This window comes from Abramis brama, assembly GCF_963993115.1.
Source record: "Abramis brama genome assembly, chromosome: 2".
NCBI lineage: Eukaryota > Metazoa > Chordata > Actinopteri > Cypriniformes > Leuciscidae > Abramis > Abramis brama.
Window position 1 is genome coordinate 40,191,284 of NC_139964.1, and position 27,564 is coordinate 40,218,847.

General features: G+C 36.8%; 1 protein-coding gene across 13 annotated transcripts in view; it reads left to right on the top strand.

Annotated features, from left to right (window-relative positions):
* Positions 1–21,888, top strand: part of lmo7b (LIM domain 7b) — a 49,506-nt gene extending 27,618 nt beyond the window's left edge. The window contains exons 13-29 of one of the 13 annotated variants that reach the window (XM_084098851.1): positions 2,719–3,121; positions 6,605–6,877; positions 7,282–7,396; positions 9,200–9,361; positions 10,001–10,221; positions 11,098–11,161; positions 12,350–12,375; positions 12,503–12,610; positions 14,412–14,501; positions 14,623–14,825; positions 15,982–16,037; positions 16,132–16,303; positions 17,429–17,695; positions 17,797–17,826; positions 18,925–19,033; positions 20,086–20,191; positions 20,902–21,888. In XM_084098851.1, coding sequence (XP_083954977.1) covers positions 2,719–3,121; positions 6,605–6,877; positions 7,282–7,396; positions 9,200–9,361; positions 10,001–10,221; positions 11,098–11,161; positions 12,350–12,375; positions 12,503–12,610; positions 14,412–14,501; positions 14,623–14,825; positions 15,982–16,037; positions 16,132–16,303; positions 17,429–17,695; positions 17,797–17,826; positions 18,925–19,033; positions 20,086–20,191; positions 20,902–20,924 — 2,428 coding nt within the window. In that variant the 3' untranslated portion in view covers positions 20,925–21,888. The remainder of the gene's footprint in view (positions 1–2,718; positions 3,122–6,604; positions 6,878–7,281; positions 7,397–9,199; positions 9,362–10,000; positions 10,222–11,097; positions 11,162–12,349; positions 12,376–12,502; positions 12,611–14,411; positions 14,502–14,622; positions 14,826–15,981; positions 16,038–16,131; positions 16,304–17,428; positions 17,696–17,796; positions 17,827–18,924; positions 19,034–20,085; positions 20,192–20,901) is intronic. The other 12 variants (XM_084098858.1, XM_084098860.1, XM_084098862.1 and 9 more) reach the window with 12 other exon arrangements.
* Positions 21,889–27,564: the final 5,676 nt, after the last annotated feature.

Sequence of the window (27,564 nt, forward strand, 5' to 3'; positions counted from 1 at the left end):
CACAAATTATTTTTTTTTAACCCTAATGTTTTCTTTTTCTTTTCAAACCTGAATTACTGACTTTTTTTGTGTAACACAAAATAAGGAATTAAGCAGAATGTTTGAGCTGCTGTCTTCTATAGGGTACAACGGGGCAAAAGGCTCCATGAGGTAAAAGGCTCCCTTTGATTTGATTTTCCTCTAAATCACTTGATGGCACAAAAGCTTGCTGAAGCACTTTCCAAAACATCCGCTTTTCAAGATGCACGTGGACATTTGTCTGATTGTGGGCAGCAGCGCAAAGTTGATTCTGCACTTAATTGATCTAATATTTTATGTTTTTTTAAAATGTTGGAGATTTAAGTAGCAATTGAGAATCGCTAAAATTTAATATGATTTTCAGTTTTGTTCAAGCTAATTAAAGCAACCCTTTTTCAATAATAGAACAATATGTAAAAGTATGGTATTTGGGGTAAAATGCACCCCTGCTGTCGGGGCAAAAGGCATAATAATTGACATGATAAATATCTGGCTGACTTTTCCATTTGTTGACATGACATGGTTAGATTCAGATGGTAAATATGATATATTAAGTTGGGTGTCCACCTTAGAGATAATCACTATATTTATAATGAAACCATATTAAAAAATATGATCTTAATCATATATAATAAAATATAATGTTACTACTGTAAATCTATATTAAATTATAGAATCTCATTTGATGCTTTCAGAATCTTTACTTTTTAAAAATAATTTTGTTTAATGTATTTTTTTTTATATATATTTTTATAATAACGACAGTGCATATATTGAACACAAATGTATTCATCAAAATAAACAGAAAATAGTGCAAACTTATGGAGGACCAAATTACTCAGTGTAATTAAATACTTAATGAATTCAATAAACCTTTAAATGCACCAGTTAATTAAAAATGTACAATGTAAATTTAAATTTAATAAAAATGTACAACATAAATGTACAATTTATTTTATAAAATGCATCGATTTATTTAATAAAATATCTATTTTTTCATAATAAAATGTGCTTTTTTCAAAAAGCCGTTTTTCTTCATATGCTCAATTTAGGATTGACGGCTATTTGATGAATCATGTATTTCCAAAGCATGATTTCCCCCCAAAATTTTATTTGCCAAGGTTGACCATGCCAATCATCATGCAATAAGACTGCTTGGTGCTAATTTGCTTATTCTTTCAGATACTTGAGTCTGATGAGTGGCATGGTGAATTGAAAGATTTATGCTCATAATTTGCTAATACGCTAATTCAGTGCTATATCAAATATGTACAATAAATAAATAGCATTACGATGTCCAGAAATCAATTACAATAGTACATTGAGTGTAATGTATTGACTTGCCACCTCATACATTTATAAGATTTTTCACAATACTCAGTGTCTTACAAAAAGTTCAAGTGAAAATCTTGTTTGATAGCCGTGGTCACATTTACTGTCATCATATATATGAAAAAAAAACCCAGATTTGTCATTTTGCTTAACTCTTTTTCTGTTCATGGTAGAAAGAATGTCATGTGGGTTTTGAAAGTCATGATGATGATAGATGATAACAGAATTATTATTTTTGTGAATTTATGTGCCAGATTTACATAGGAGGCATGTTTTTGTGCATAAAGGGATACAAGTAGAATTTGCACTGACATACCACATGCAAAAAAGTTCAACTGTTTAGTGAATTTCCTTAGTGTAACACTTCACAATAAGGTGTTAGTTATTATTATGCATGTATATAGTTGTATTAGTTACTACCAGGGTTTCTACGGGTCTTAAATTCTTAATTTCCCTTGCAAAAACCCTGTAGTCCATTTACAGCATTTATTAATCTGAATGATAATTTCTACATATGCATTTCAAGTTCCAATTAATATAAACAATAGTGCATTAATAAATTAACAGATTAAAGGGCAATTCAGTAGTTCTTTAGCTAGCATTAGCATCACTGTTCATGTATTTTTAAGTATCGTTCCCACAATGCTGTTTAATGCTGGGGCCAGTTGCGTAAACCGCTAAGACTAGTTTTACAAGATAGTTAAGGATTTTTTTTCTTTTAAGACTGTTCATAACTTTTTGGAGTCAGTTACATAAAATGAAGATTGGTTTAATTTGATCCCAAAAAGTAACTGCTAGTGGGCACTGGCTTAACATAATGGCTCCTTTATCTGTCTAACAGAGAGAAGCTACCTTGGCGTTATTACTCAGAATGTTCTGTCATCAGCTTGTTTTTTTTTGTCTGTCTTTGTCTTCTGCCTTCAGATCTGCACCACATATAATTTTTTTTATAGAGAACTATTATAGAACAGCCTTCATCTTATTTTGAGTGTACGCCATTCAGATGGCTCTTCATAAAATCAATTCATTTAACATGTTTCAATTAGCATCAAACTACTGAACGCACCTTTAACAACGAAGAATAATATATTTGTATATTAGCATCCATCTAGATTAAAAAAATGCTATAAAAATTGTTCATTATTTAATTATTCCTAATGCATTGAGTGATGTTATCTAAAGTGCTACCACTTGTTCACGTGTGGCTAATAGAGACATTTGATAGTTACACCTGTCCTCCAAGCCCTCTCCACCCCCACTCCCTTCCATTACCAGCCATGTGCTTTCTAGTAGAGTCCTGTCACAACCTTAAACTCCTACCCTGGGATCAGATCAGACATTCATTCCTGTTGGTTCACTCTCTTCCAGCTCCAGCATGCCTGGACCCATGAGTGATGCAGGGTCCAGTGTCAGCAGTGCTAGGGTAACTGGATGGTCAGCCACCTCGGCTTCACCCCTCACGAACGGGACATCATCTTCTCTGGCTAGAGGAACTGACAAAGAGATGCCTGACTCAGCCCAAATGTGCACCGGTGAATTCTTTACCCCTCCAGCAGCTGTTGTGTCCAAACCCTACGAGCAGCAGAGTCTAGACTTCAGCCGCCGCGATAGCCGCCTAGAGAGCTTCTATGCAGGGGGAGCACGCATATCTGCCACTCTACCGAGGGGTTTCAGAAGGTCAGAAGGTTGCTCGCGCCTCTCCACAGGCATCACACCACGTCTATTTGGAGCCAAACCCTCCAAAACGTCCTCACTACCCAAAATGTATTCCGTAAGTGGCCATTCTCAGCCTTACATGTTGCTCTATAGATCATGTGTGCTTTATTCATAAAAAAAGTCAGATTTGAATGTCAAGTCTTGATTATTCTGGATTCTCAAGGTGGAGGCTTTTGATTCTGATTAATGTTTTTTTTTTTTTTTTTCATTTCACTTGGTATTTGGTATCCCTCTGTCTGATTTATTATGCAACAACTACTACACTTTCTATCACTTTTTTCCTTTTATATAGTGCAGTTTTATAGCCTTGATGCCAGCCGAACTTAGCCCCGCCCACAACATTTGAGGTCGGGAAGTTCTGGAATTGATCCGTTGTGGAGCAACTATGCTCGAACCAGAGCTGTTCGGACCAATCAAATTGTCAGGGCGGGCTTTATACGATGATGGACAGATGATCAACAGTAAAGTAATCATCCACGTCACCAAAGAGCGTTTGGGTTGAATTCGTTTACAACAAAGACGGCTGCCGCTGGACAATTGAGATGTGTAGATTCCGCCATTGCGTCTGTTATAGAAGATATCGGCAGCGCATTCATTTTAAAAGAGGAACAGAGTACCGCGATCAAGGCATTTGTCGATCAGAAAGATATATGAAGAACATGCGTCACTTACTCCGTTGCTCTGATTGGTTGTAGGTCTATCCAATTGAGTGCAGAGGCATTTTCTTTCCTGGTTCGGTTGAAACACGCCCCTTAATCACAGCCCAATGGAGCAGTTTCAGACTCATATTCTGACTAGAATCTGAGTATGACAACGTCAGGCTAGCAGTTTTATTTTTCTGTTCCCTGAATTTTCCACTCCGCCAGAACCATGATCTCATACAAAAAAAAGCTTATTTCATGCTTAAAAGGTTTGACCTTTTGAACATGTATAGAGGTTTTCTGTAAATAGGGATGTGCACGAGTACCCGATTAATCAAAAGTGACAGCAATGATCTTAACATATGTAGATTGGTTTTGGTGGCATATGGTCAGTACCTTGAGGTCTGATTAGTTTTGGGACCGCATGCCATCCAGTGGCCAGTTGCATAAATGTGTTAAGACACTATGTTAAGACTGTGCCTAGTCTGACCAATTAGCAGTTAGCCAAGTGGTAATCAGTCTTACTTTTCAGATTCAAATTGGATCAATTTACGGTTTTATTTAAAGGGCACCTATTATGACTCTTTTCACAAGGTGTAAAATAAGTCTCTGATGTCCCCAGAGTATGTATGTGAAGTTTTAGCTCAAAATACCCAACAGATCATTTTTTTACAGCATGTTTAAATTGTCATTTTTTGGGGCTCTGAAAAAAGCGCTGTTTTAGTGTGTATCCCTTTAAATGCAAATTAACTGCTGCTGCTGGCCCAGGGGGCGGAGCCTCACAAGCTCGCGTTCAGAAGAACCAGAAGGACAATCTCAACAGAAACTCTCAGTTGCGGTGTTCATTTCGACTCGGAGTCGGACAATAATGCCCACAGAGCCAGAGAATATATGCTGTATAGAGATAGAACAGGTATAGTTTAGTTTAATTATGGTTATAGTTTAATTATGGTTATAATTTATTTGTCATCTGCTTTTATCCACTATTAATACAAGCCTGCTGTAGCAAACCCCGTCCGAATGATGACCAAAATATACTGACGAGTTCAGTGAAGTTTATTGTACATCACACAAAAGATGAGCGTTAGTTTTACTCCAGAGAATCACTGTAAGAGCTGAATAAACACAGTATAAGAAGTGCGCATTAAAGTCTTATCCATAATCTCTCTCTCTCTCTCTCTCTCTCTCTCTCTCTCTCTCTCTCTCTCTCTCTCTCTCTCTCTCTCTCTCTCTCTCTCTCTCCCTCCCTCTCTCTCTCTCTCTCTCTCTCTCTCTCTCTCTCTCTCTCTCCCTCCCTCCCTCCCTTTCATTATCAACATACACAGCGAAGTACACAAAACACTCATTACAACTAACAGTAAACAAATATATACACACCTTTTCAGTGGGTGCTTAATAAACTGGTAAACCTTATATCCGTAAAACGACTCGATGAGCTGTCATAAAGTGCGCGCTCACTTTCATTTCTGCCGTGGTCAGTAACGTTAGGCCTGTTGCTCCGGAGACTGTAAGCTGGATCACGAACAGTTGGTGAGATCCATCCTCGAGTAACAACGGGAGTAAATGAAGACTGATATGTTCATTCTTACATCCAACAACAACACACCTCAATCGCTTAGGAGACATTCTTTTCTACAGCTGCTCAAGCGTCGAACAATGGTGGACTCTGTGTCCAGCTCACTCAGGGCGGGTCTATGCTCAAACTGAAGTGTCAATCAACCGTCGTGGGAGGGGCCTGTGCAATTCTACGTCACATTGCATAGAAGCTTAGAACAGCTCATTCTGAGACAGTTCTTATGATTTATTGAGATTGTAAAAAAACCACTGGGTGGATTATCATTCTAGGGTGGTTTTGCTCACACACTGCCAACACACATTTATGTTCAAACACCATGTAAAAGTGAACTTTGCATAATAGGTGCCCTTTAAATGACTTTAAAAAGTTATGGCTAGTAAAAAAAATAGATGACTAACTTGTAAGACTAGTCTAAGCAGTTTATGCAACCGGCCACAGATCGGAAAACTAAAGTGAAACTCTTCCAAAAGTGCACGGTGATGAGCATGGAGTGGTCATTGTTGAGCTGGGTGATACAGCTTAAAAACTAGTGTAATGTCATGGTCTTTAGGAAACAAAACCGCCAATTAAAAAGATCCACTTAAATTTTATATTCATATCTTTTTTTTTTTTTTTTTGAAGTAACTTCATGTATAATGAGAATATTAAATCTATATTGGCCAGCATTATTCTTCAATGAAAATTTGTTCCACCTGACCTTGACCTACAGTAATTGTTAGTTTCTAAATAGTACCTAGTCTCTCTCTTTCTCTCTGTGATAAAGGAGTGGGGGATGAGGAAGAGTGGTAGTTTGTGCAGTGTTCCGTGTGTGAAGTTTAGTGTTTCTCTTCATCACTTGATCATCTAGCGGCTGGCTTATGAATAATGAATCAAGCCACTACTACTGCTTTGCACTCTGGGTGCTTCGTGAAACCCAAGCTAAGACTTCGGTGTGCCTTGTGTGTGCTTTTCCATGACGGGCTTCTCAACCATGTGTGGACACACGCACTGTTTGGCCACTGTGTCTCAAACAAAAGCAATTATGTTGCCTCTGTATATTGTACTGTGTGTGTTTTAATAATAATGTGGCTTTATACATTTGAATTTAAGATTAAAGTCAACAAGAATTGGCGCATGAAAGTTTTTTCAGAGATGGACCAAGTTTTCCAAGTTTTTTTTTTTTTTTTTTTTTCATTCATGGGCTTGTTAAAACCAATTTTGAGGCATATTCAGATTTTTAGTGCTCTAATACACAGTCCTAAATTGAACAGAATTCATGGTTGTAGAAGTGGTTGTTAAAGAAATTGGCCACTTTATTTGGTTTTATCTTGTGTTTCTACAGATTGATGACTCTCATAAAAGCCTGATCAGTGGACACAGAGACTACTCAATCATCCCCTCTTTCGTCAGTGGTCAAGGAAAGGTCACAGCCTCTGCCGAGACAGGTCACTCTCGTTCAAGCACTCATCCAATCAACCCTAAGAAAGAGGATGAAGACTGGAGAGATGGAAGGTCATCAGCGCCTCCCATGAGCTCTTTCGTCACTAAAGTGACCATGGCCGCTTCCATGATACAAACATCTCCTCCTGTTTTCTCAAAAATACGAGAAATTAAGGTAGGCTCCTTGATGATCTGAACCAATCCATGACATCCCTGACCTACCTGGAACACTTTTCACTGGAATATTATATTATATTATATTATATTATATTATATTATATTATATTATATTATATTATATTATATTATATTATATTATATTATATTATATTATATTAATTATAAATGCACTATAAAAATGTGTATAAAATTACTTAAACTGTAATGTTATATATATGCCTTGAAGTCCATTTAAGACAAATGATTTATTTATTATTTATCTTTCATTTATGCAGGTATGTGTGATAGTGGACACAGTTTGTGTTGTACTGACTGAAGCAGATTTCTTGAGGAAGAAGGTGTCATGGGATCCTCAGGTGTCACATTCTCTCTCTGTATCTCTCCCTCTCTCTCTCTCAGGTGGGTCAAAGTGAAATGCGAGTCTGTTTGAATCAGAAGCCTAACAGCGGGAGAGACTTTGGATTCAAGGCTCACTGGGACTCAACTGGTGCTTGTGTGAAATCAGTTCAAGCAGGTAAGGCTTATAATTCAAAACGGTTCAAAACGGCAAACTGTTTAACTAGAATAACTGCTCCTTTTAAATGCATCTGGGCTTTGCAATTTCACTTTATAAGAGTGAGATGTGAACCAGTCAGGTTAGATGCCTATTTCTACCATGCAGAATCTGTTTAGAGATATAGGGTGAAACTTTGGTGGTGTGTTTTTATGGATGAATGGGGGTAATGGAGATGATAACTGTGAGTACAAATTACATTTCAGAAAAAGAAAGAAATCCTAAATACAGAGTTTGAGTTTGTGGATCTTTATTGTGTATCACACCGTGTGCTTGACAGTTATTTTTGTAGTTTCTTTTTATCTTTGAGAATGCAAGGAGTGTTTGTATTGCCATGTACGTTTACGTTCAGTCATAGTGTGTAATTCACAGGATTGTGGAGTGAGACTGAGATGAATGATTTATAGAGAACAGTGAAGGTGTGTTTTACTGTGCATTAGTCTGATTGGTTAAACTGAAGAAGTCTTGGAACCCGTCCTGAAGGGAGTCTGGTCCTGAGCTTAGGATATATCATCATGAATGAGAGGAGAGGCAGCATTCATCTGTGACCTGTGCATTTACAAAAGCAGGTTAGGGTGGCCATCCATGTAGTAAATATAGTCTAAAGCACATATCCAGTATATCAGCTCTCATCTGTATTGTTGTATAGAAGATACGGAGAGAGGTTGGTTCTGACTCCTGACATCCTTTAATCGGATGTATTGTGTTAACGGAGTTAACAGACAGGTTGAGGTAGAAGGCTTGAGTTGATCTTCTTCCCGAAATTCCATTAAACACACTAACCTACATTTACAGCCTCATCAATGATGTATGAACCTGTTGTGTTATTTTCTATTTAGGGCTGTCAGTTAATATATCACAATTAATTAAATATGTGGTAATGATTAATCTTTTTTTGTTGTTGTTGTTTTTTGTTAATGTGTGTGTGTGTGTGTGTGTGTGTGTGTGTGTGTGTGTGTGTGTGTGTGTGTGTGTGTGTGTGTGTGTGTGTGTGTGTGTGTGTGTGTGTGTGTGTGTGTGTGTGTGTGTGTGTGTGTGTGTGTGTGTGTGTGTGTGGAAAAATGCTCAAATGTTGTTTTCAGTACTGAAATTCAGGGTAAATTATACGTGCATTATAAATGAATAAATTAGACACCAGGCAAAGTCTGCAACAGTATCTTGTCTCACTTGCACAAAAATCACAGATTATATATCTGAAATAGTTTAATAACTTTTCATTCCCTTTGTGGACTTGCATGTGTAAATGTTTTTTGGCCACTGACAAGCTGTGATATTACATTACAATAAATGTATTTATTTATTTATTCATTGGTGTAAAGTAAATTAAGTAAAAAAAAAAAAAAAAAAAAAAAAAAGCAGAATGAGAATATTATTCTATGACATACATAGAAGGCTATGTACAATGAAATATACTATGAAATTATACAATGTTAAATGTACAAAAAAGTAAATGGAATAACTACCAGGAACAGAATCAATATACAGAGAAATATACAGCATTATGCTCTATATACAGAAATTCAAGAATAAGATTAATTAATAAAGAATAATTCAAGTTGAATAAGATTGAAGAGCTGACGTCCTGTTTGCACTTCATCAGATTAAGATCTCCATAAATGAAAACCTACTAGAACTTTTTGTTTTCAATAAATATCCTATTGGTTTATATCAAGAAGTAAAGTTGATTCTGTACTCTCAGACTTTCTCAGTTTAGCTTAAAGGCACAGCCTTGACCTGCTTCATCTCTGTACCTGCATCACACAGGCAGCCCAGCGGAGTTGTGTGGTCTGCTGATGGGGGATGAGATCGTGACGTTGGGTGGATGCAGGGTTGCCGAAATGAATTATGAGCAGTTTAAGGGCAGCATGGACTCGGCACAGCAAAAAGGCACTTTACTGATGGACATCCGGCGACATGGCCAAAATGGTGAGGGTGTGGAAACTGTAAGAATCAGCCCTCTCTGTGTAAACTGAGCATCATTTCACCAACATAATTTTGTTCTACCAACAAGGGAATGTGTGAAAATAAATCAAATAGAAATATATTTTAATTTCTTAAATCACACTTTGGGTTTTTTGCCTCTTTAATGACACTGTTCATATTCAGAGTACAATATTGCATACATACACTGTGGAATTGGCATAGAAATTATTTCTAGAAACGGCTGTTGCAATTTGATGTTGGGTTTTTCGTCTTTACATTTTCTGGCACGGTTCCTTCTGCTTTTGAGCTGAGAAAATGAAGGCGCCGTTCCAGAATCAGATGCTTTATCTTTTGCTTTCTGTCACTGTGGGAAGGTGGTCTATCTGTCTGTCTGTCAGTCATTCTCACTGTCCGGTCTGATAAAGACTCTATTGCATCAGTAATCTTTGCTTCAATATTATCAAAGGGAATAATTATTAGCACCCTTTAATTTCATTTAATGCTCACTTTTATATTAAACCGTATAATTATACCCACTTAAAATTCCCCTTTCACAAATTACATCTAATTCTGATTTAAATAATTGGTCTAAATCACTAACAAGTTCGCAAACATGTGATCTGGCATTTCTGAATTGGACAGACTGGGGCAGTGGCCACCCTTCCCTACCGTACAAGAGCCATAAGACCATCAATTTGACCAGTGCCAATTCAACACTTATAGGGCGGCCCGAGCACTATGTCTCGATCAGCACAACCTCAAACTCTCCAGTGGAGACTGTGGTGAAGACACAGGTCAACGGACAGCCTGCTAATGTGAGTCAGGACAGGAATATAATGAATGTGGTGGACTGTGGGAAATCAGTGAGTTTAACTGTTGTTGTTGTTTAAATGTGTTCATTTTTAGTGCTTGACCTCAAGTTGGTAATTAATGTGCTTGTTTGTACAGTGATTGTTTAAGGGTACACCATTGGTCAAAAGTTTTTTTTTTTTTAAAGAAACTAATACTTTTATATTCAGCAAGGATGCATTAAAATGATCAAAAGTGACACTGAAGACTTTTACATTGTTACAATTTCGGTTTCAACTAAGGGTACGTTTACACGACAATGATATGCTTAAAACGGAAAGTTTTTCCTTTGAGTTTTCCGCGTACAAACACGATTGTCAAAACGATCCCCATTCACACGGATCCATGAAAACGACTGAAAACGATGTATTCTGCTGCCAGGCCGTTAGATGTCAAATGAAACACTATATAGACTGAACACGTAATACGTGTGTGCATGAGCTCAATTCGTTTTCAAAAGTTTGCGTTTTCAGACACCCAAAACGCCATTGTCGTGTAAATAGACTGCCAAAACGCATACAAAGTTTTACGTTTTTAGTTGAAAACGGTGTCTTGTAAACAGCCCCTAAATTTCTGTCATGAATTCTGAAGAATCATGTGACACTGAATATTCAGCTTTGAAATCACTAAATTATGTAAATTACATAAAGAAATGACATTTTAAATCATGTTAAAATAGAAAAGTTATTTTAAATGATTATAGTATTTAACATTACTGTTTTTATTATTATTATTATTATTAATAAATGCAACTTTGGTGTGCATAAGAGACCTGAAAAACATGTTAAAAATCTTACCGACCTCAAACTGTTTAATGGTAGTGTACTTTCTAATTTAAACATAATTCTTTTTATGCATTTATTTACTTATTTTTACTTCACATTTTTCAGAAAGTACTATCTAAAACGGTGAATGGACGAATCCAGGACAATCCAGTTGCTCTAAGAAACAAAGGTGGGTGCTTTAATACCAGTTTAGCAATCAAATCTTTGTCCTTGTTCAGAGTTGAACCTAACAATTTCCACGTTATTTTAAAAAAAAAAGAGACCAAGAGATGTGGATAATCAAATTTCTTTGCACTGTTCTCTCCCCACCTGTGTTGTAGACTATGAGAACGTAGCTTTGAAAATTCATAGAAGAAAGTTAGAATTTTTCATGCAAAAAGGTAACCGCATTCGCTCAGGCTGTAGCAGTTTAATGCTTTATGGCTAATTGATCACTGCAGCTTATTCATTTAATTATGCTGTGACTGATTGTGATCAAGCACACTCTTAATGGAGTGTATTGGTGAGGTCTGTTCTGTTGAATATTAATATCTGAATTCACTTAAAAACAGATGGGTTTGCTTATTCTGCATTCTAAGGACCTGACTAACTAAAGCATTTAGTACATACGGTTACATCTGTCACCCAGTTATGTTAATATTATTTTTTTACACGTTCTTTTCTAACTACTGTGTGTACCAAAAGCTTTTATTAGTTAAGCTCTAGGTCTGAGCATAAAGATCTGAAATCGCTCCATGGGTTTCTTATGCTTTCCATTTTTCTAAAAGCTAATGCTCTGTCCATCAGGTGCCACTGTCAGCTCCTGGGTCTATCTCTGTGGTAAATAAAGATGGTGTGCTTTCAATGTGCATGTGATACACTGTAATAACTGAAATATGAAGACTTGTTTCTTTTTTTTCCTGTTTCTGTCTGTCTGTAATTGGTTGTGTGTGATTCCTGTCTTATTGCAGAACAGTTTACAAAGAAAACCTTGTGTTAGTTAGTCTCTAATAATTTAGTTTTCCAGCCAATCAGATTCCTCTGCAGTTCACTGTTATTGAACAGAGACAATTCTAAAGGCATTGCTTTGAGATGTTTTTTGCACATTCATGGTTTACTTCTGTCTTGCGTGTTGTTTAAAGCCTGCGTACCAGCATGTGAGTGTGAATATGTTGTGCGCTCGCGTGATCGTGGTGGCTTTGGTTACAGTTTTGTCATATGAGCAGGGTTGGTGTGTGTGTGTGTGTGTGTGTGTGTGTGTGTCAGAATCACTGAGCAGTATGAATCAACAGGTTACAGGCTTGGGAAACTCATGGCTATGTGTGGGCTCTGTTATGCTATTTAAACGGATAATCTTTGTTTCCACCTCTTTTACTAGGTGGCTCGGAGTCTGCCATCTCTGATGTGAGTCACTACTGTCATTCACATTTAGTCTTTATCAATATAAAAGCCTGATTCTGATTTATTATAAACCTTATTCTAAATTTGACTTTTTGGTTAATTTATTCATATTGTTACTCTCTGGCATCAGCTCCAGGTTCCCTCCATCAGTTCCACCTCCTCTCGCTGGTCCTGGGATCATGAGGAGGAGAGGCGGCGGCAGGAGAAATGGCAGATGGAACAAGAGCGCCTCCTGCAGGTACCACCAAATCTCACATTCTTTCTTAACCATAACCAGATCTTGCGTGTGTATATATGTACTTCATGCACTTCATCAGGCATCCCCTACATTTACTACATTGTAGTAAATGTAGTATATATATATATATATATATATATATATATATATATATATATATATATATATATATATATATATATATATATATATATATATATATATATATATATATATATATATATATATATATATATAAAAAAAACATTGAATTACCAATTCCAATCTGGTGTAAAATCTTTGATAGTGTAATTCAGTCCATTGTGCTGTATGGAAGTGAGGTTTGGGGTCCACTCAGTGATCTGCGCTACACTAGATGGGACAGAAGCCCTACACACAGAATTCTGCAAACTCATTCTAAAACTACAAAGGAAAACACCCAATAATGCATGTAGGGCAGAATTAGGCCGATTCCCATTGATTGATGATCTGCAAAAAAGATCCCTCAAATTTTGGATGCATCTAAAATCAAGTCCCACATTATCGCTACATTTTAAGCATTACAAACCCAAGAACTGAACCCTGAAAAAAGTCCCCTCAGTCAGCTGGTTCTGAGACTTAATAACCTGACTAACTCTACTAACACTAACCAGTCTCAGACCAGCACTGCTTCTCACACAAACATCAAAATAAACCAAATTATCAAAGAGTCTAAAAATACATATCTGGAACATCGGACACACTGGAACACAACACAAACTAAATCGCTAAGTAAAATACAATTCTATCAAATGATGAATTGGAAGAATATCTCCTGAGTGTGAGAGACACAAAGCAGAGACGGATCCTGAGCAAGTACAGGCTCAGTGAACACAGTCTAGAGCCATCGAGACCGGCAGACACAGAAAGAGCTGGTTACCCAGAGAGCAAAGGGTGTGTTAACTGTAGGACAGGAAACATCGAGACAGAGACGCACTTCCTCCTTCACTGTCATAAATACAGTTCAATCAGAGACCTCTACTTAAACAAATTCACTAACTTAATAAAGAACTTCACAGCCATGACTGAAATAGAACAGATAAAGACCTCAGTGTGTTTCCCTACTGTCCACCACAGTGACCCTCAGTAGTGTGTGTGTGTATACATATTAAAACACTGTGGTATCAAATGTTCACATGTTCTAATTTGTTACACTGTTTATTTAAAGGCACACTATGCAAGATTTGCACCTTAATATTACAGCTTCGAAATCATTTCAATGGTAAACAAACTCGTAGTAGGGCGAATCATCCGATAGCAAACCAGCATTGCAAGTTTAAGAGGTGGCGCCCCGACAAATCTCGCGAGAATCAAGACTTGCTTTACGGCACAACGTCACATACATCAACAACATATGAAGCAGCCTCTATGGAAGACACTAGCACACATTTCAGACGTGAATCATGGCAGAGTCGACGAAGAAAGCGCGGTCGGAAGAGTGCAGGGACGGCTCTGCGTGAGTGGTATTTACGACAGTAACGTTGAATACAAATACTCCATAGCGACTCTAGGGGTCGCTGTTTGAGAAAAACAGAAACTGTATAGTGTGCCTTTAAATTTAAGTTATAATATTTTCTTCTATTATTTAGATTTATTATTATTATTATTATTATTATTATTATTATTATTATATGTATTCCAAGCTTTGGCAATATTTACAGTCATGCCAATAACGCAATTTTGAATATATACACATACACTGATGGAGGGAATTTGTTTTGCTGATACAATTATTTGTAATAAACCGTTACATTTAAACATTTTTTGTCTGTGCTGGTTTCAGGAAAAGTATCGACGTGATCAGGAGAAGTTAGAGGAGGAGTGGAGAAGAGCTCAGGAGGAATTTTATGGCGAGGGGCACGGTGGTCCTGAGGTCAGAGGATTGTAGTAACGTTGTATAAAGTGTATGCATTATGTTGCTCTGCAATACTCTGCAGTCATTATAAAATGGTGAATAGTGAACACTGTTATTATTTACTTTCTGCCTGTATTAGGAGCAAAAATGCCTTGCTGTGCTGTCCAATGGAAACACTACCTCTCATATTCCACTGACCATTGCTACCACATCAGTGGCATCCAGTCAGATTGCAGAGAAGGAGGGAGCAGAACAGAACAGACAGGCCGCTGTGCAAATAGCAGCTGGACACCAGTCAATTAAGACAGAAGTGGAGTGCGATTCAACCACAAAGAGTCAGTGGTAAGAAATATGCCAAGCACAAGGTGAAAAATAAGTTGTAGTAGTTTTATGTTGTTCATGCCGATAACATATTAGGATTTTGCATTTCCCTAAATATTAGGCAAGTCTGGCAAAGCATTAATGCATATAATTTCAAAAGACAAGCCCACAAATTGAAGATGATTCAGTAATTTAATTAAAGACATTCAATACAAATGTTATAAAGACATAACATCATTGTAGCAGAGAAGTCTTAATATATAGTATTCAACAGAACTCATGTTCAATGATATGGAAATAAAACAAACAATATCACTGGCGCCGGTACAGTCCACAGGAATCCATTTGAGTTTGCCAGCCAGTCTGAGGAAGTAGGCCGTTTACACAGGACATATTTTTAGGACGTTTTTTAGCTGATGTTGAGTCCAGCTGTGTTTTTCAGCTATGAGCACGGTTTTAACCAGGCAAAATTAATAGCATTAGTTATTTTTATTATTATTATTATTTTAGCATTATTTTTTTTTTTTTTTATATATAAATCACACTAAATTACCATGTTAAATTGACAGCCCTAATTAATATGTATTGTTAATTTCTGAAGTAGTAGTGAAATATTCTTGTATTGAGTGCAGTGTGGAGTTGCATGTACATGTTGCTGTTGCTTTGGTCATTTCTTGCATGTCTATCTATGTGCTGCTTCTGCTCTGTCCTGCTTCAGCTCAGAGGAGTCCTATGGGTTTGCCAAGCTTACAGTTTCCGACAGGTCAGTTTGCTTTTGTGGCTATATTTGCTTCTTTTAATGGCTTGTGTGGCATAAGGAAAGATGTTATGTAGTAAATCTGGCAGCACTTATTTCTGTACTGAAAGATTTTCCACTGTCTTAAAGAGAATGTGTGTATTTTTTCTATTATTAAAATACTTTCTCACTTTCAGAAAGGTAAGCAAGAGAATGTTAACAATTCTGTTAACAAACGTTAATTCTGATTACAATTCCATTTAGTAATGTTTCACATTGCCCTATCTTTCTCATCACATTCAGTTCTGTCCTCATTGCCAGATATTTTGCAGGCATTTATTGTTGGTGATGCAAAAATAGCACACTTCACATTTAAAGTTAGGCTTGCAGTGGTCATGTGTTTTTTTCACTCTTTTTCTTTCATGTGCTTATTTTGCCTAGGACAAAGTCTAAATCTACCCCTGCACTTGAAAGCCTTCACAAACAAGATGCTAAAGGTCTGATTACTTTTCATTTTGATTAATCTTATGCGAGTTGTGAGTTCTACAATATTATACAATGCCCCTCTTCTCTGGCTTGTCCCTTCATTAGCTGCAGGGAGCGGTAAAAAAAAGGGACAGCTGTCACAGGCAGAAAAGGAACGTCTGCAGATCCTGGAGGAGATGAGGAAGAAAACGCAGCTCCTCACAGACGGCAGTTGGATCCGTCAGCGAAATGCCAGCATCAACAAAGAGTCCATCACTGTGGGAACGTCAATCAAGAGGTCGCAATGAATAAACTGAATAAACATTTTCCCTTATACTGTTTAGCACAGATTCTCTTTGTCAGCTTGTACTACTGTTTAAATGTTTGGGATTAGTAAGTGTGACGCACTGAAAATTGAGCTTTGCCATCGCAGGAGCTTTTTTAAATATGTTAATAGGTAAAATATATTAAAATCGAAAACGGTTCTTTTAAATTATAATTATATTTCACAATATTACTGTTTTTACTAGTGGTCGACTGATATTGTTTTTTTGATTGCATATATATCATTTTTTTTAAATTAGTATTTAATACATTTGAAATAAATGTTTTAAAATCTTCTAAATATGTTTATACTTTAGATGGCAACTTCTTGATTCTTCAATCCTATTACAGTATTTTTCACAAAGAAAGTAATTGTTTAAAAATATATGAATAAAAAGGAAACAGTAAACTGTAATGGGTAATCTGGTAAGTTTGTGCACACTGGGAATCATATTTTGTCAAATAAAGACAAGGTAACACTAATTTTACATATAGCACACAGTCAAATTGTATTAAATTGTATTGTAATAAATTGGATATAGCGCTGCATATTTTTAAATCAAGGGTTTAAAGTTTAATCGTGCGTCTCCAGTGAAGCTGAAGCTGGCTACAAATGCGCACCTCAGAAAAGTTTGCAAGGTTTGTGAAATTAAATGTTTATTGGATATTCCGAGATTTGTTTAAATTATATAAATGCATAATTGCTGAATGCTGACAGTAAATGAGAATGTATAATACTGTTTGCCTTTGTTACTAATAATATAAAAGTAAACGCTATACTTTTTTGCATACCATTTACTTTTTTTTTTTTTTTTTTAATAGTTCTATCTAATAACGTATTAAATATGACTGTTAAACAAAGACCGTAAACGCTTCTAACACATCGGCCAATTAGAAAAACCAATAACTATATTGGTCGACCACTAGTTTTTACTGTATTTTGATTCTTGTTGAGCAACTGAGCATAAGAAACTTCTTGCCAAAACATACAAAAAAAAAAAAATCTTACTGACCCCAAACTTTTGAATAATAGTGTACTTTTTGTCAACCAGGAATGCATCATTTCCAGTCTGTCTTTAACATCTCAATCTCTTCGCAGATATGAATCGCTGGAGAACCTCCACTCGACCAGCTCCTGGTCCAGGCAGTCCTACACTTCAGGCATCACAAACAGACCCCATTCTGTTCTGGGAAGCACTGGCTCTTACAGTAGAGGACGCAGCAGCTTGGGCCCTGGCTCAGCGATCTTCTCTACCGGTCTTAAACAGAGCTCCTTGTCAGCCTCCAACTTTCACACTCCACCAATCACAACTACGCCTGAGCCCTCGGTCCCTGAGTACCATTCAAACTCTCAGCAGAGTGGCAGGTATGAACTAGTCAAAGCAACCAAAGCACTGCTTGATGTAAAATGCATATTCAGTTTAAACTCCTTTAAACCAATTTTAAGTGCAGCTCTTTTTTCTTAAGGATCTCACTCTACTTGACCTTTAACCCCAGGTATTTTAGCAATCAGTGACTATGGTCGGAATGGTATACTCGTGTACTGCATATTGCAGCATATAACGTGGTGTACACTATCGTTCAAAAATTTGGGATCAGTACAATTGTAAAAAAATAATAATTAATTAATACTTGTATTCAGCAAGGATGGATAAATTGATCAAAAATGAGAGAAATACATTTCAAATAAATTATCTTCTTTTTGTATCTTAAGTATCTTATCTTAGTGTCTTAAAATATTAAGCAGCTCAACTGTTCAACATTATAATGAGAAATGTTTCTTCAGTACAAAATCAGCATATTAGAATAATTGATCTGAAGGATCATGTGACACTGAAAACTGGAGCAATGATGCTGAAAATTCAGCTTTGTCATCACAGGAATACATGTATAACTTTTAAAATGTATTAACATAGAAAACAGTCATTTTAAACTGCAAAAAATATTTCAAAATATTACTGTTTCTACTGTATTTTATCAGTCTTGGTGAGCATAAGAGACTTCTTTCAAAAACGAATCTTACCGACCCCAAACATTTAAACGGTACTGTACAAAATATGCTGCATTGTCTAATGTATTGCATACAATGTTTGAAAAACAGTATGCGAAAGAGTATGCAATGTTCAACAATATTTCTTGTAAATAGTTGTATGCTACAAAACCTCACAACGTTCCAGGCTAAATCAACCATTTGTAGTCTAGTTCATCTTGGGAAATACTGTTAATTTGTAATCTAATTTTGTGCAAAACTTTTTGCTGTTTTATAAATATGCAGTCAAAGAATGTAAAATGTGAAAATTATTATTGTTTCCAGTCCATTTGTAACACTGAAAGCTCAAGTGGAGAGTATTGCATTGTTGGAAGCATTGTCCCACACAGCGTGCATTTTGACAATTTGGGTATTCCATGGAACACCATGCATGCTGTGTTAATGTGTACTGTATACATGCAGCGTAGTATGCTATTCCGAACCTTTCAGTACTCTGCCGCCAACCTCTTCTGTTAAATGCAGTCAAATCAGGGAAAGGGCAGAGCAAATGCTGTCTTGTTTCTGACATTGACACTGACTCTGACACTGGCATGTGGTGCCTGTAGGCTGCTCAGTGGCAGGCGGATGTGCTCGAGGTGCGAGCAGCCTCTAGGGAAGGGAGCCGCCATGGTCATCGATTCCCTGGAGCTCTGCTTTCACATTGGTTGCTTCAAGGTGAGACTAGAGGTCACCTGAAACTAAGAGCGAGCGGGCCCTTCCGTGGATCTGTTGCACCTAGCCTGGGTTTTTAACCTTCAGCATTTGGGGCAACAGTAGATCATTAGCCACCTAACATCAATAAATTCTTTTATTTTGCTGTAGGCAATCAGATTACAAGCATGCAAAACAAATTAGAAATGGTGTAGATTTCTATCCTAATTCATACTTTGATTCAAACCTGGGATTTATGTAAGAAAATGCATCACTAAATCATTCCAGAAGTCTTATCTGAACGTGTTTTAATTCCAAGTTAAATATTTTTTAGACATCGTAAGTCCAGCCTGTTTTCTGATTGCCTTATTGCCAATTAACTTGACAAAATAAACACTCCTTCTGGCTAGCCTCTGCACAACCTGACCAGAACCCTGCCAGTCACTGAACACACAGGCTTTTCTAAACACAAAACTATACCACATTTTCCGGAATTTATTTTTTTTGTAATCTAAAACACGCTGAGATTTGTATTCCAAAATGACGCATGTAATGATTTGTTGTTAAGTGAGGGGAACCAAAATATGTATTTATAATGTTAATAATGGTTTTAAAAGCTTTGTTTTATTTATTTGTACATTACATTATTTCTGAATGTAATAATAAAATGTGAATAAAATTCAACAAATTATAGTGCGACTTTTATAGTCGGTGCGATTTATTTTCCGGAAAATAAGGTATTTGCTTTGATCTTTGGTCTCTTGCATTCCTTCTAATGATGTTTGTCCCTTTTAGATTCCTGTATGTGGTTGCAGGGGTTATTTTGTTTACTGTAACTGCTTGTTTCTTCACTGCAGCACAGGACCGTTACATCTCTGCTTCGACAGCTTTGACTAAAAAAAAAAAATCACCTTTTCAAATGTAGCTATGGTGGAGGATCTGCTCACACTGACCCAATAACTAGCATTTTTGATTTGGGATGCTTTGACTTTCTGCTTGGAGTCATGGGAAGAAAAGGGTTCTATCCTCTCATCTTGATGTGTATCCGGACTCACTGTTTCTTGTTGATCTTGCAGTGTGTCAGCTGCAGGACTGACCTTGGGAGAGGGGTTGAGTCCGGAGCTCAGGTCAGAGTCAGACACAGACAGCTCTTCTGTAACAACTGCTACAGCAGAATCAGAGGTAAGCAGCAACCAGCATGCCATTATATAAACGTAGCCTATACAATTCAGCGGTTGCTTTGAGTATCCATACTAGGAGGATCGGTGTCAAGAATGCTATTCCTTGATTAAATGACACTGCTAACACTGCAAATAGTTACAAACTACTGCTTTATTCTATCCAAATGATTCTAGATCACTTGCCCTCACATATATTATATTATATTATATTATATTCAACACTTTACAATAAGGCTTCATTAGTTAACATTCGTTAACTACTTTAGTTAACAGACTAAGAATGAACAATACTTCTACATCATTTATTAATCTAAGTTAATGTTAATTTCAACATTTACTAATACATTAAACTCAAAATTTGAGCATCTTGGGGCTACAATTAAAGGGAATGAAGCTGAATTTGACAATTTATGGTCCCCTTTTTTAGTAGTCTCCCTCAAAATGTATCGCAGGTTTGTGAACGAGGTCGACTACATCTGAATTGGAAATATTAATGCGCCTCTATAAGCTGCCGTAAGGTATAATCTGTATATGTTATGTCTCTCTCAGTTATATGAGGGATTGAGTTCCCCCCATTGAGTTTTTGTTTGAAAATTCCTTTATCGTTTTGATCCTTAGCTCAGTTACATTCATAAATGGAGGGCTCTCAGTGCTTTAGTTTTTAAGAGCAACTCAATGCTAACTAAAAGACTCTATGCATTTTTCTCTTAGTCTGTCCCTCCTTCTCCAAGTGACCAGATTGCCTTGCAACAGATCGAAGAGGAGTGTACCACAGAAACGGCCTCAGGAATCACAACTATTAGTAAAATCTAAACACTTTATCCACAGTCTTTATCCACCGCTTACTTTCACAGCTTTGACAATCAATACATTGAGACTGATATTTCTGTGATTGTTCTCATAGCGTGACTGCTACGTAGTGAAGAGTTAGAACATGTTATTGTGATCACTGCTGAAACCCCTGGGGTTGTTTCTGTACTGGCTGACATCCATGGTGAGATGTAGTAAGATATCATGCTGAACAGTTATGCATTCCATGTGGCAAGTAATAACATGTCTAATCTGTCTCATGACTTCCTAAGAACTGTTTTATATATTTTTTTTTGTTTGTTTTTTGATGCAAGTCCTTGTTGAGAACTAATATGCTTAGCATATGTTATTCTCATGTCTTTAATATAAGCTTTCCTCTCATAATTATTTAATAAATGTTGTAGCACACTTTATTTGGTAATGAATCACTTTTTCCCCCCTCTCATTGGTAGAAATCACATAGTGGTGATGGTGGAGGGAACGGGATGTAAAGGTTAAGTCACTGTTCTGTATCAATTAATTAAGAGGAATCTTATGCTAAAGTTTTTAACAAGCTGCTTAATAATAGGTGGTAATAATGTAAAATTAATTTTATTTTGAAATGTTCTCCAGTAGGTGGCACTCTGGGTGTAACTGGCATAAATCTGTTATTTCCATTTAATAGATGCTAGGTTCTGCCAATCAGATGGCTTGCTAATAGGGGTTCTATTGCATATAATTGTAAGATCAAATTACCTGGGATGGTTCTTTCCGTGCCCCTATGCTGGACGCTTTTATTGGAAATTGACGTTGGTTTTCAGTCTCTCTCCCTGTATGTCATAGCCTAGTTAAAACTGGCTAAACTAATAAGTGTTGCCATGGAAATAAAGCTTAATTTTAAATACAAAATTATGGACTGAAACTGTTTTCACTGAAACACTAAACCCCCTTATTTCTTTTAAAAACATCTTACTGCAGCCCATTTTGTCTGTATCATTATCTCTTCATATCCTGAAACAGATACATACTTCAGTCCTAATTTGGGTAATTTAAGAGTGGCTGTAGAGCATCACCAGACTTTTCTGCTTCCTGTCATTAACTTGCTCCCACAGTTATATCCATTCCCACCACTGTAAACTCATTCTCTATGGCTCTACAGTGCAGTTCTTAATTGCCCTCTGGAGTGTTGGCATAACAACTAGCCTGACGTCGTCATACTCAGATTCTAGTCAGAATGTGAGTCTGATACTGGTCCATTGAGCTTTGATTATGGGGTGTGTTTCAACCGAACCAGGAAAGAAAATGCCTCTGCACTCAATTGGATAGACCTACAACCAATCAGAGCAGCGGAGTAAGTTTTCATTCATGTTTCCGATCGACAAACGCCTTGATCACGGTTCTCTTTAAAGCCCGCCCCTGACAATTTGATTGGTCCGAACAATTTTTGTTCGGGCATAATAGCTCCTCAACGGATTGAGTCCAGACCGAACTTCCCGACCTAAAAATTGTGTGGGCGGGGCGAAGTTCGGCTGGCATCCAGGCTACATAACAACAGCTTCCTGCGTTGCTTTTTGCGGAATTTACTGTTTTTTAATTATTATTATTTTTATTAAAAACTCGCACGACTAAGCGATCCAATTGGTTTTGGTGGAAAAACAACCCAACGAGGAACACCGTTGGGATGGTATCACCGTTGGGATGGTACCACCGTTGGATGGTATCCTGACATATCCAGTTGATTAGCATACCAGTGTAAATGGTGCACATCTGCCACCTACTGGCCTGGAGAGGGAAGCACTGGATTTTTGGGTGAACGGTTCCATTAAAAAGGGGTTTATGGCTTTAATTGACCCAGAAATCAAAATTGTATCTTTTATTCAGTCAACCTCATGTCTTTACAAACTAGTAGGACTTTCTTTGAACCGTGCCACACAAAAGATGAAGGTTTGATGAATATCCTGGGATCTTTTTTTTTTTTGTATAATACACTATTTGTATAATTACATGAGGACTGGTGCACTGTGGGGGAAAAAAAAAACCTAAATCTGGTCAGGATGCCACAGACATGCACACCAATCTTCGGCATGCTTTCATTTAGTTTCCATATGGATGGTATCCGACGAAAACATAACATAAAATCAATAAATAGAGCCAAAGACTGCCCATTTTCATGTCAGTGTCAGGTAAGAGAAAGATACTTGTCTAGATTTCTCTGCTTATGTATGTTTGTTATAAAGACAAATTTATAACCCCCCCCCCCCGTAAAACTAGTCCTGTCCGAATAGGGCAAATGGCTGCATCCGAAATCGTATACGGAGTAGATACTTAGTAATTACTCCACGGCCGCTAAAAAAAGTATGTTCTATATAGTATGAATGCGTGTAGTATAAATGTATGTAAATCATATTGGTTTAACGACAATGGGAATATTTTATATTTGCACAACTGTGATAAGAAAATGCTGTTTTGATGAACATATGGTGCTCTTCCTTCCCTCTCAGTACAAACCGCTATATCTTCCCTCAGTAGCCTGTTCTTCCCAGAATTGTTGTGGAAGTTATGACCTCAGTGCACTAGCCGCAAGGGTTCACATCACCCATAAAGCACAGCATTCCGCTCATGCGTGCAACCAAGTCTCAGATGTGTCCTCTTGCTTCGTTAGCCAGTGACGCTCGGTTCGTGCAATCTGAGCTTTATATCTGCTAGCTGAGGTCAACAGATTCCCTCTTGAGAGACCAAGAGACCAAGAGACAATTGGTATCATTCTTCAACTGATTTAAATATATCCAAATAACCCTGGAATTGAATTTTGTATATGGGGGATATAAAAGCCAGCCTGGATCAGATGATGCTAAACAAAAGAAGGCCACTCAAATCGAATAAAATCAATTGTACCATCTTACAATGGTGCCTGCCACGGATTGTTTTTATTTGTCATCTGTCTGCAAAAGTCTCCCTATTTAATTAGCATAAGCTAATTTAGCCCTTTTTATTCATTCATGTTGACATTTAATCTCTCTATCTGTTGTGCTCAAGACCTGTATATTTTTTACCATTCCCTTTAGCCATTTCATAAACACATGGCCTTTTTTAAGGGCACGGTAGCACTTCTGTGACTTTATATGGGAGTGCAGCGAGTTTTAATTTATTTATCTTATTCTTTGCCTGCATGGCAGATCTAGGGCTTTCCCACTAAACCCCTAAAGCAGCATAAGGGTTCTCAGCCAAATGTAGGATGTTTTGCTTTACCTTGCAAAGCATATCCGCAAACAAGAAGCCACCCGAGATAGCTTGGGAACAGCGTTTGAGAAAATATAGGATGGTTTGGAAAATACCTCCCACCAGTCTGTGCATATTGTGGTCTTTCTGCGTATCACTCCGATATGGTCTCTCAGACTATCTATTACAGGAAAGTCTGAATCCACATGAAATTGTAGATTACTGTACCACAGAGCAGTGAAATGTTGAATTGAAGGAATAAATTGGTCTCGGCAATCACTTTCCTGTTACTGTTTTGGTGCCTTTTGTGAAGTGTAGGCAATTCCTGGAAATCCATGTAAACTGCATTGTCTATGTGGAAAATGCACATTACTGAATTTCCCATCGGAATGAATGGAAATTCAGGACGCTATCCTTAAACTAAACATGTGCAGTTACAGATGATTAATGACTTGTAATGCCCTGTGGGTTAAACTCTTTTGGTTGGATCTTAGAAAAGCAGTCCTGGACTGGGTCTCGGCCTTGGCTGCTGGACAGACCACAGTCTTACAATCCTGCATCATTTCCAGATCTTTGCTCAAGTTAATATTAATAAAAGTCCTTTTTCAAAGGAATAGTTTAACCAGTCTTTCAACAAACTGCATGGATGCGTCTGAAATCACATATTCTCTGAGTAGGTACTTGTTTTAAATAAGTACCTACTTTGAGATCATTAGAAAAGCATTTTCGATATGATTGTTATCTGGATTTATTACATCTGTCATGTGACCTACCAGCATCAGTTTCATCTCTTCACTTACCGTTCACAACTCCTGTTCCGTGCCGTGGCCTCATGGGATAGTAAAGCACTTCAGAATCGCACTGGAAGTAGTAGTCCATCCAGGTACTTTTTGCATGCTTTTATATATGCTACTTTTTTCACAGTCTGTTTTTCACTTGTATTTCTCTATAGTAGGGAATGTAGCCTTTTTGAATGTAGCCTATGACTTTTTTTCTTTCTTTTTTTCTACCATGAAACACAAAATGTGTAGTTTATAGCAGAATGTCATATAAGCTGCGTTTTTCCATACAATGACAGCTCAGTCAACTCCGTCTTCCTGTTGTGAAGCAATATATCATGTACACTAATTTGGCCACTGGTGAGGACAGTAAGTATACCCTGGATCACTACACGTTGGGACACTGATGACTCAATTTCTGGTGACATGACAATGTCCTCATTGTACAACATATTTGTTCATAAACTGGTATTTATGAACCGATATCTTTACACAACATAAATTATATAATAAAGTACATTATGATAAATACTTTGCTTTTTAAACATATGTGCAACATTTCAGCTGTAAATAAATAAATGTTAGCTAGATTGTTTTACCTGTCTAGTAATGTATGTTTATGCTGACATTAAATAATGGTTTGTATTTAAAAAAGAAAAAAATCTTTTGCATTGGCTCACATGAATTGTTTTGTGCTTCAGAAATTCTATTAAGAGAACATAGTGAGCATTGATGCTCCCTGGTTTTCATGTTGCATTGTGGGACTTGTTAGCAAGCAAATGTTTCACTGCACCAATTTTGCAATTGAGACTGCCCTTAAAATCTAATAAGATTTAATTTGATTGATTGGCTGACTTCTGCAAATAAGGGCACACAGATGTTGTTTATCAGTCCATCTGAAAACATGTCATACCTGAATGCTTAGGAGGATGAAATAAGTTGCCAGGTTAGTAACATATATTCTGTTTTGTTTTCTGAGTTATGTACGTATGTGTGAAATAGTTTGTAATTTTCTGCCTGATGTTGTATTATAATAATAGCTCAGAATTATCCTCTCGCATAAATGGCAAGTATGAGCAAAACTAACAGATTAATGGGTTCACATGTTATTTGAACATCTTTTCCTGTCTAAGTTGCACTGTTAAAAAAACCCTGAAATTTACGGTAAAAAACGTCAGCTTGGTTGCCAGTATTTTACCGTAAAAAATATGGTAGCAACCTTACTTTGAAAAAAACAAACAAACAAAAAAAACCCTTCAGCAGGATTTAAAGGTGTGGTAAAAAAAAAACATCAGCTGTGGTTCCCAGTACTTTACCATAAAAAATACAGTAGGAACCTTTTAGTTTTCACGGGACAACCGTTATATTACATAAACAAATAAATGTTATCATTAAATTTCACTAAAGTATTAAAGTCTGCTTTATATCTTTGTAATATACTGATAACCATCATAATAACACAAGTGGTAAAAAAGAAAAGCACACGATGATTTAAGTATACCATTAGTTTTCCACAAACTGAGGCACATGTTAATATTTAGAAGGTGCACAGTGTCATACACACAAACACAAAACACCATCATGGTGACACACACATGACTCCAAATAATGCCATAAACATCCGTTAAACAATATATGATGTAATATAAACCCCAAATGTATAAAACTGATAACAAAAACCAAGAAGAAACATAATTATTTAAATCAAATAGCATCAAATGTGAAGTGTCACACAGGGAATTCTGGGAATGTCCATTTAGAGAAACAACAGGAACAGAAAAAAGAGACGAGCAGAAACACAAGAACTACAACTGACTTCAGCCACAGCCTTAGATGAAATCAACTGAAGATAAAAAACATTAAATCTGTGAAGATCTCAGCAGAGGAGGATTAAACAACTCCACAAACACCATTACCAGCTTCACTTATTACTAACCAGACTGACTTTATTTCTGTCAGACGTCTACAGTTCTGTTTGAGAATTAACAGAGGTTTAGATGTTGATGATTCATTGTTTCATTTGAAGTCACCATGATGGAGATCAGTGACTGCTTTAATTGGGCTCTTGACCCTTGAATTTCTGACATTTGTTTTTCTCTGCCTGCTGTAACTCTGTGTTTATAAGACATGTTGATTATGGCTAAGAAATCAGAGAGAAAATTAATCGTGATGTTGGTTGTGTATCAGTGATGGCAATCACCATGTTTGATTCACTGAGCTCTTATAGAGTCTTATCTTTGATTGTGTTATTAATTTTACATTATTGATTGTAGTAGCCCTATGATTCTACAGCATGTGATCCATCATTGCTGTGATAATCAGAAGAATTTTTAAAACATTGTGTACAATAAAGGTTTGAACTGCTGTATCTTTCAGACACACACAGACATCAAGAGTCAGCGTATGAATCTCAACAATGGTGATGATAAAAGTGCAGTGCACTTGATGGAGCCTCCAATCAAAACTCATCAGTATCTCCCAGCATGCATTGCAGCAGGAATACATTATGCTGAATTGCCTTAGTATTTTCTTTTATTATTATATCTGCTTTTATTTTTGATGTTGTTTTTGTTGCAGCTTTTTAGTA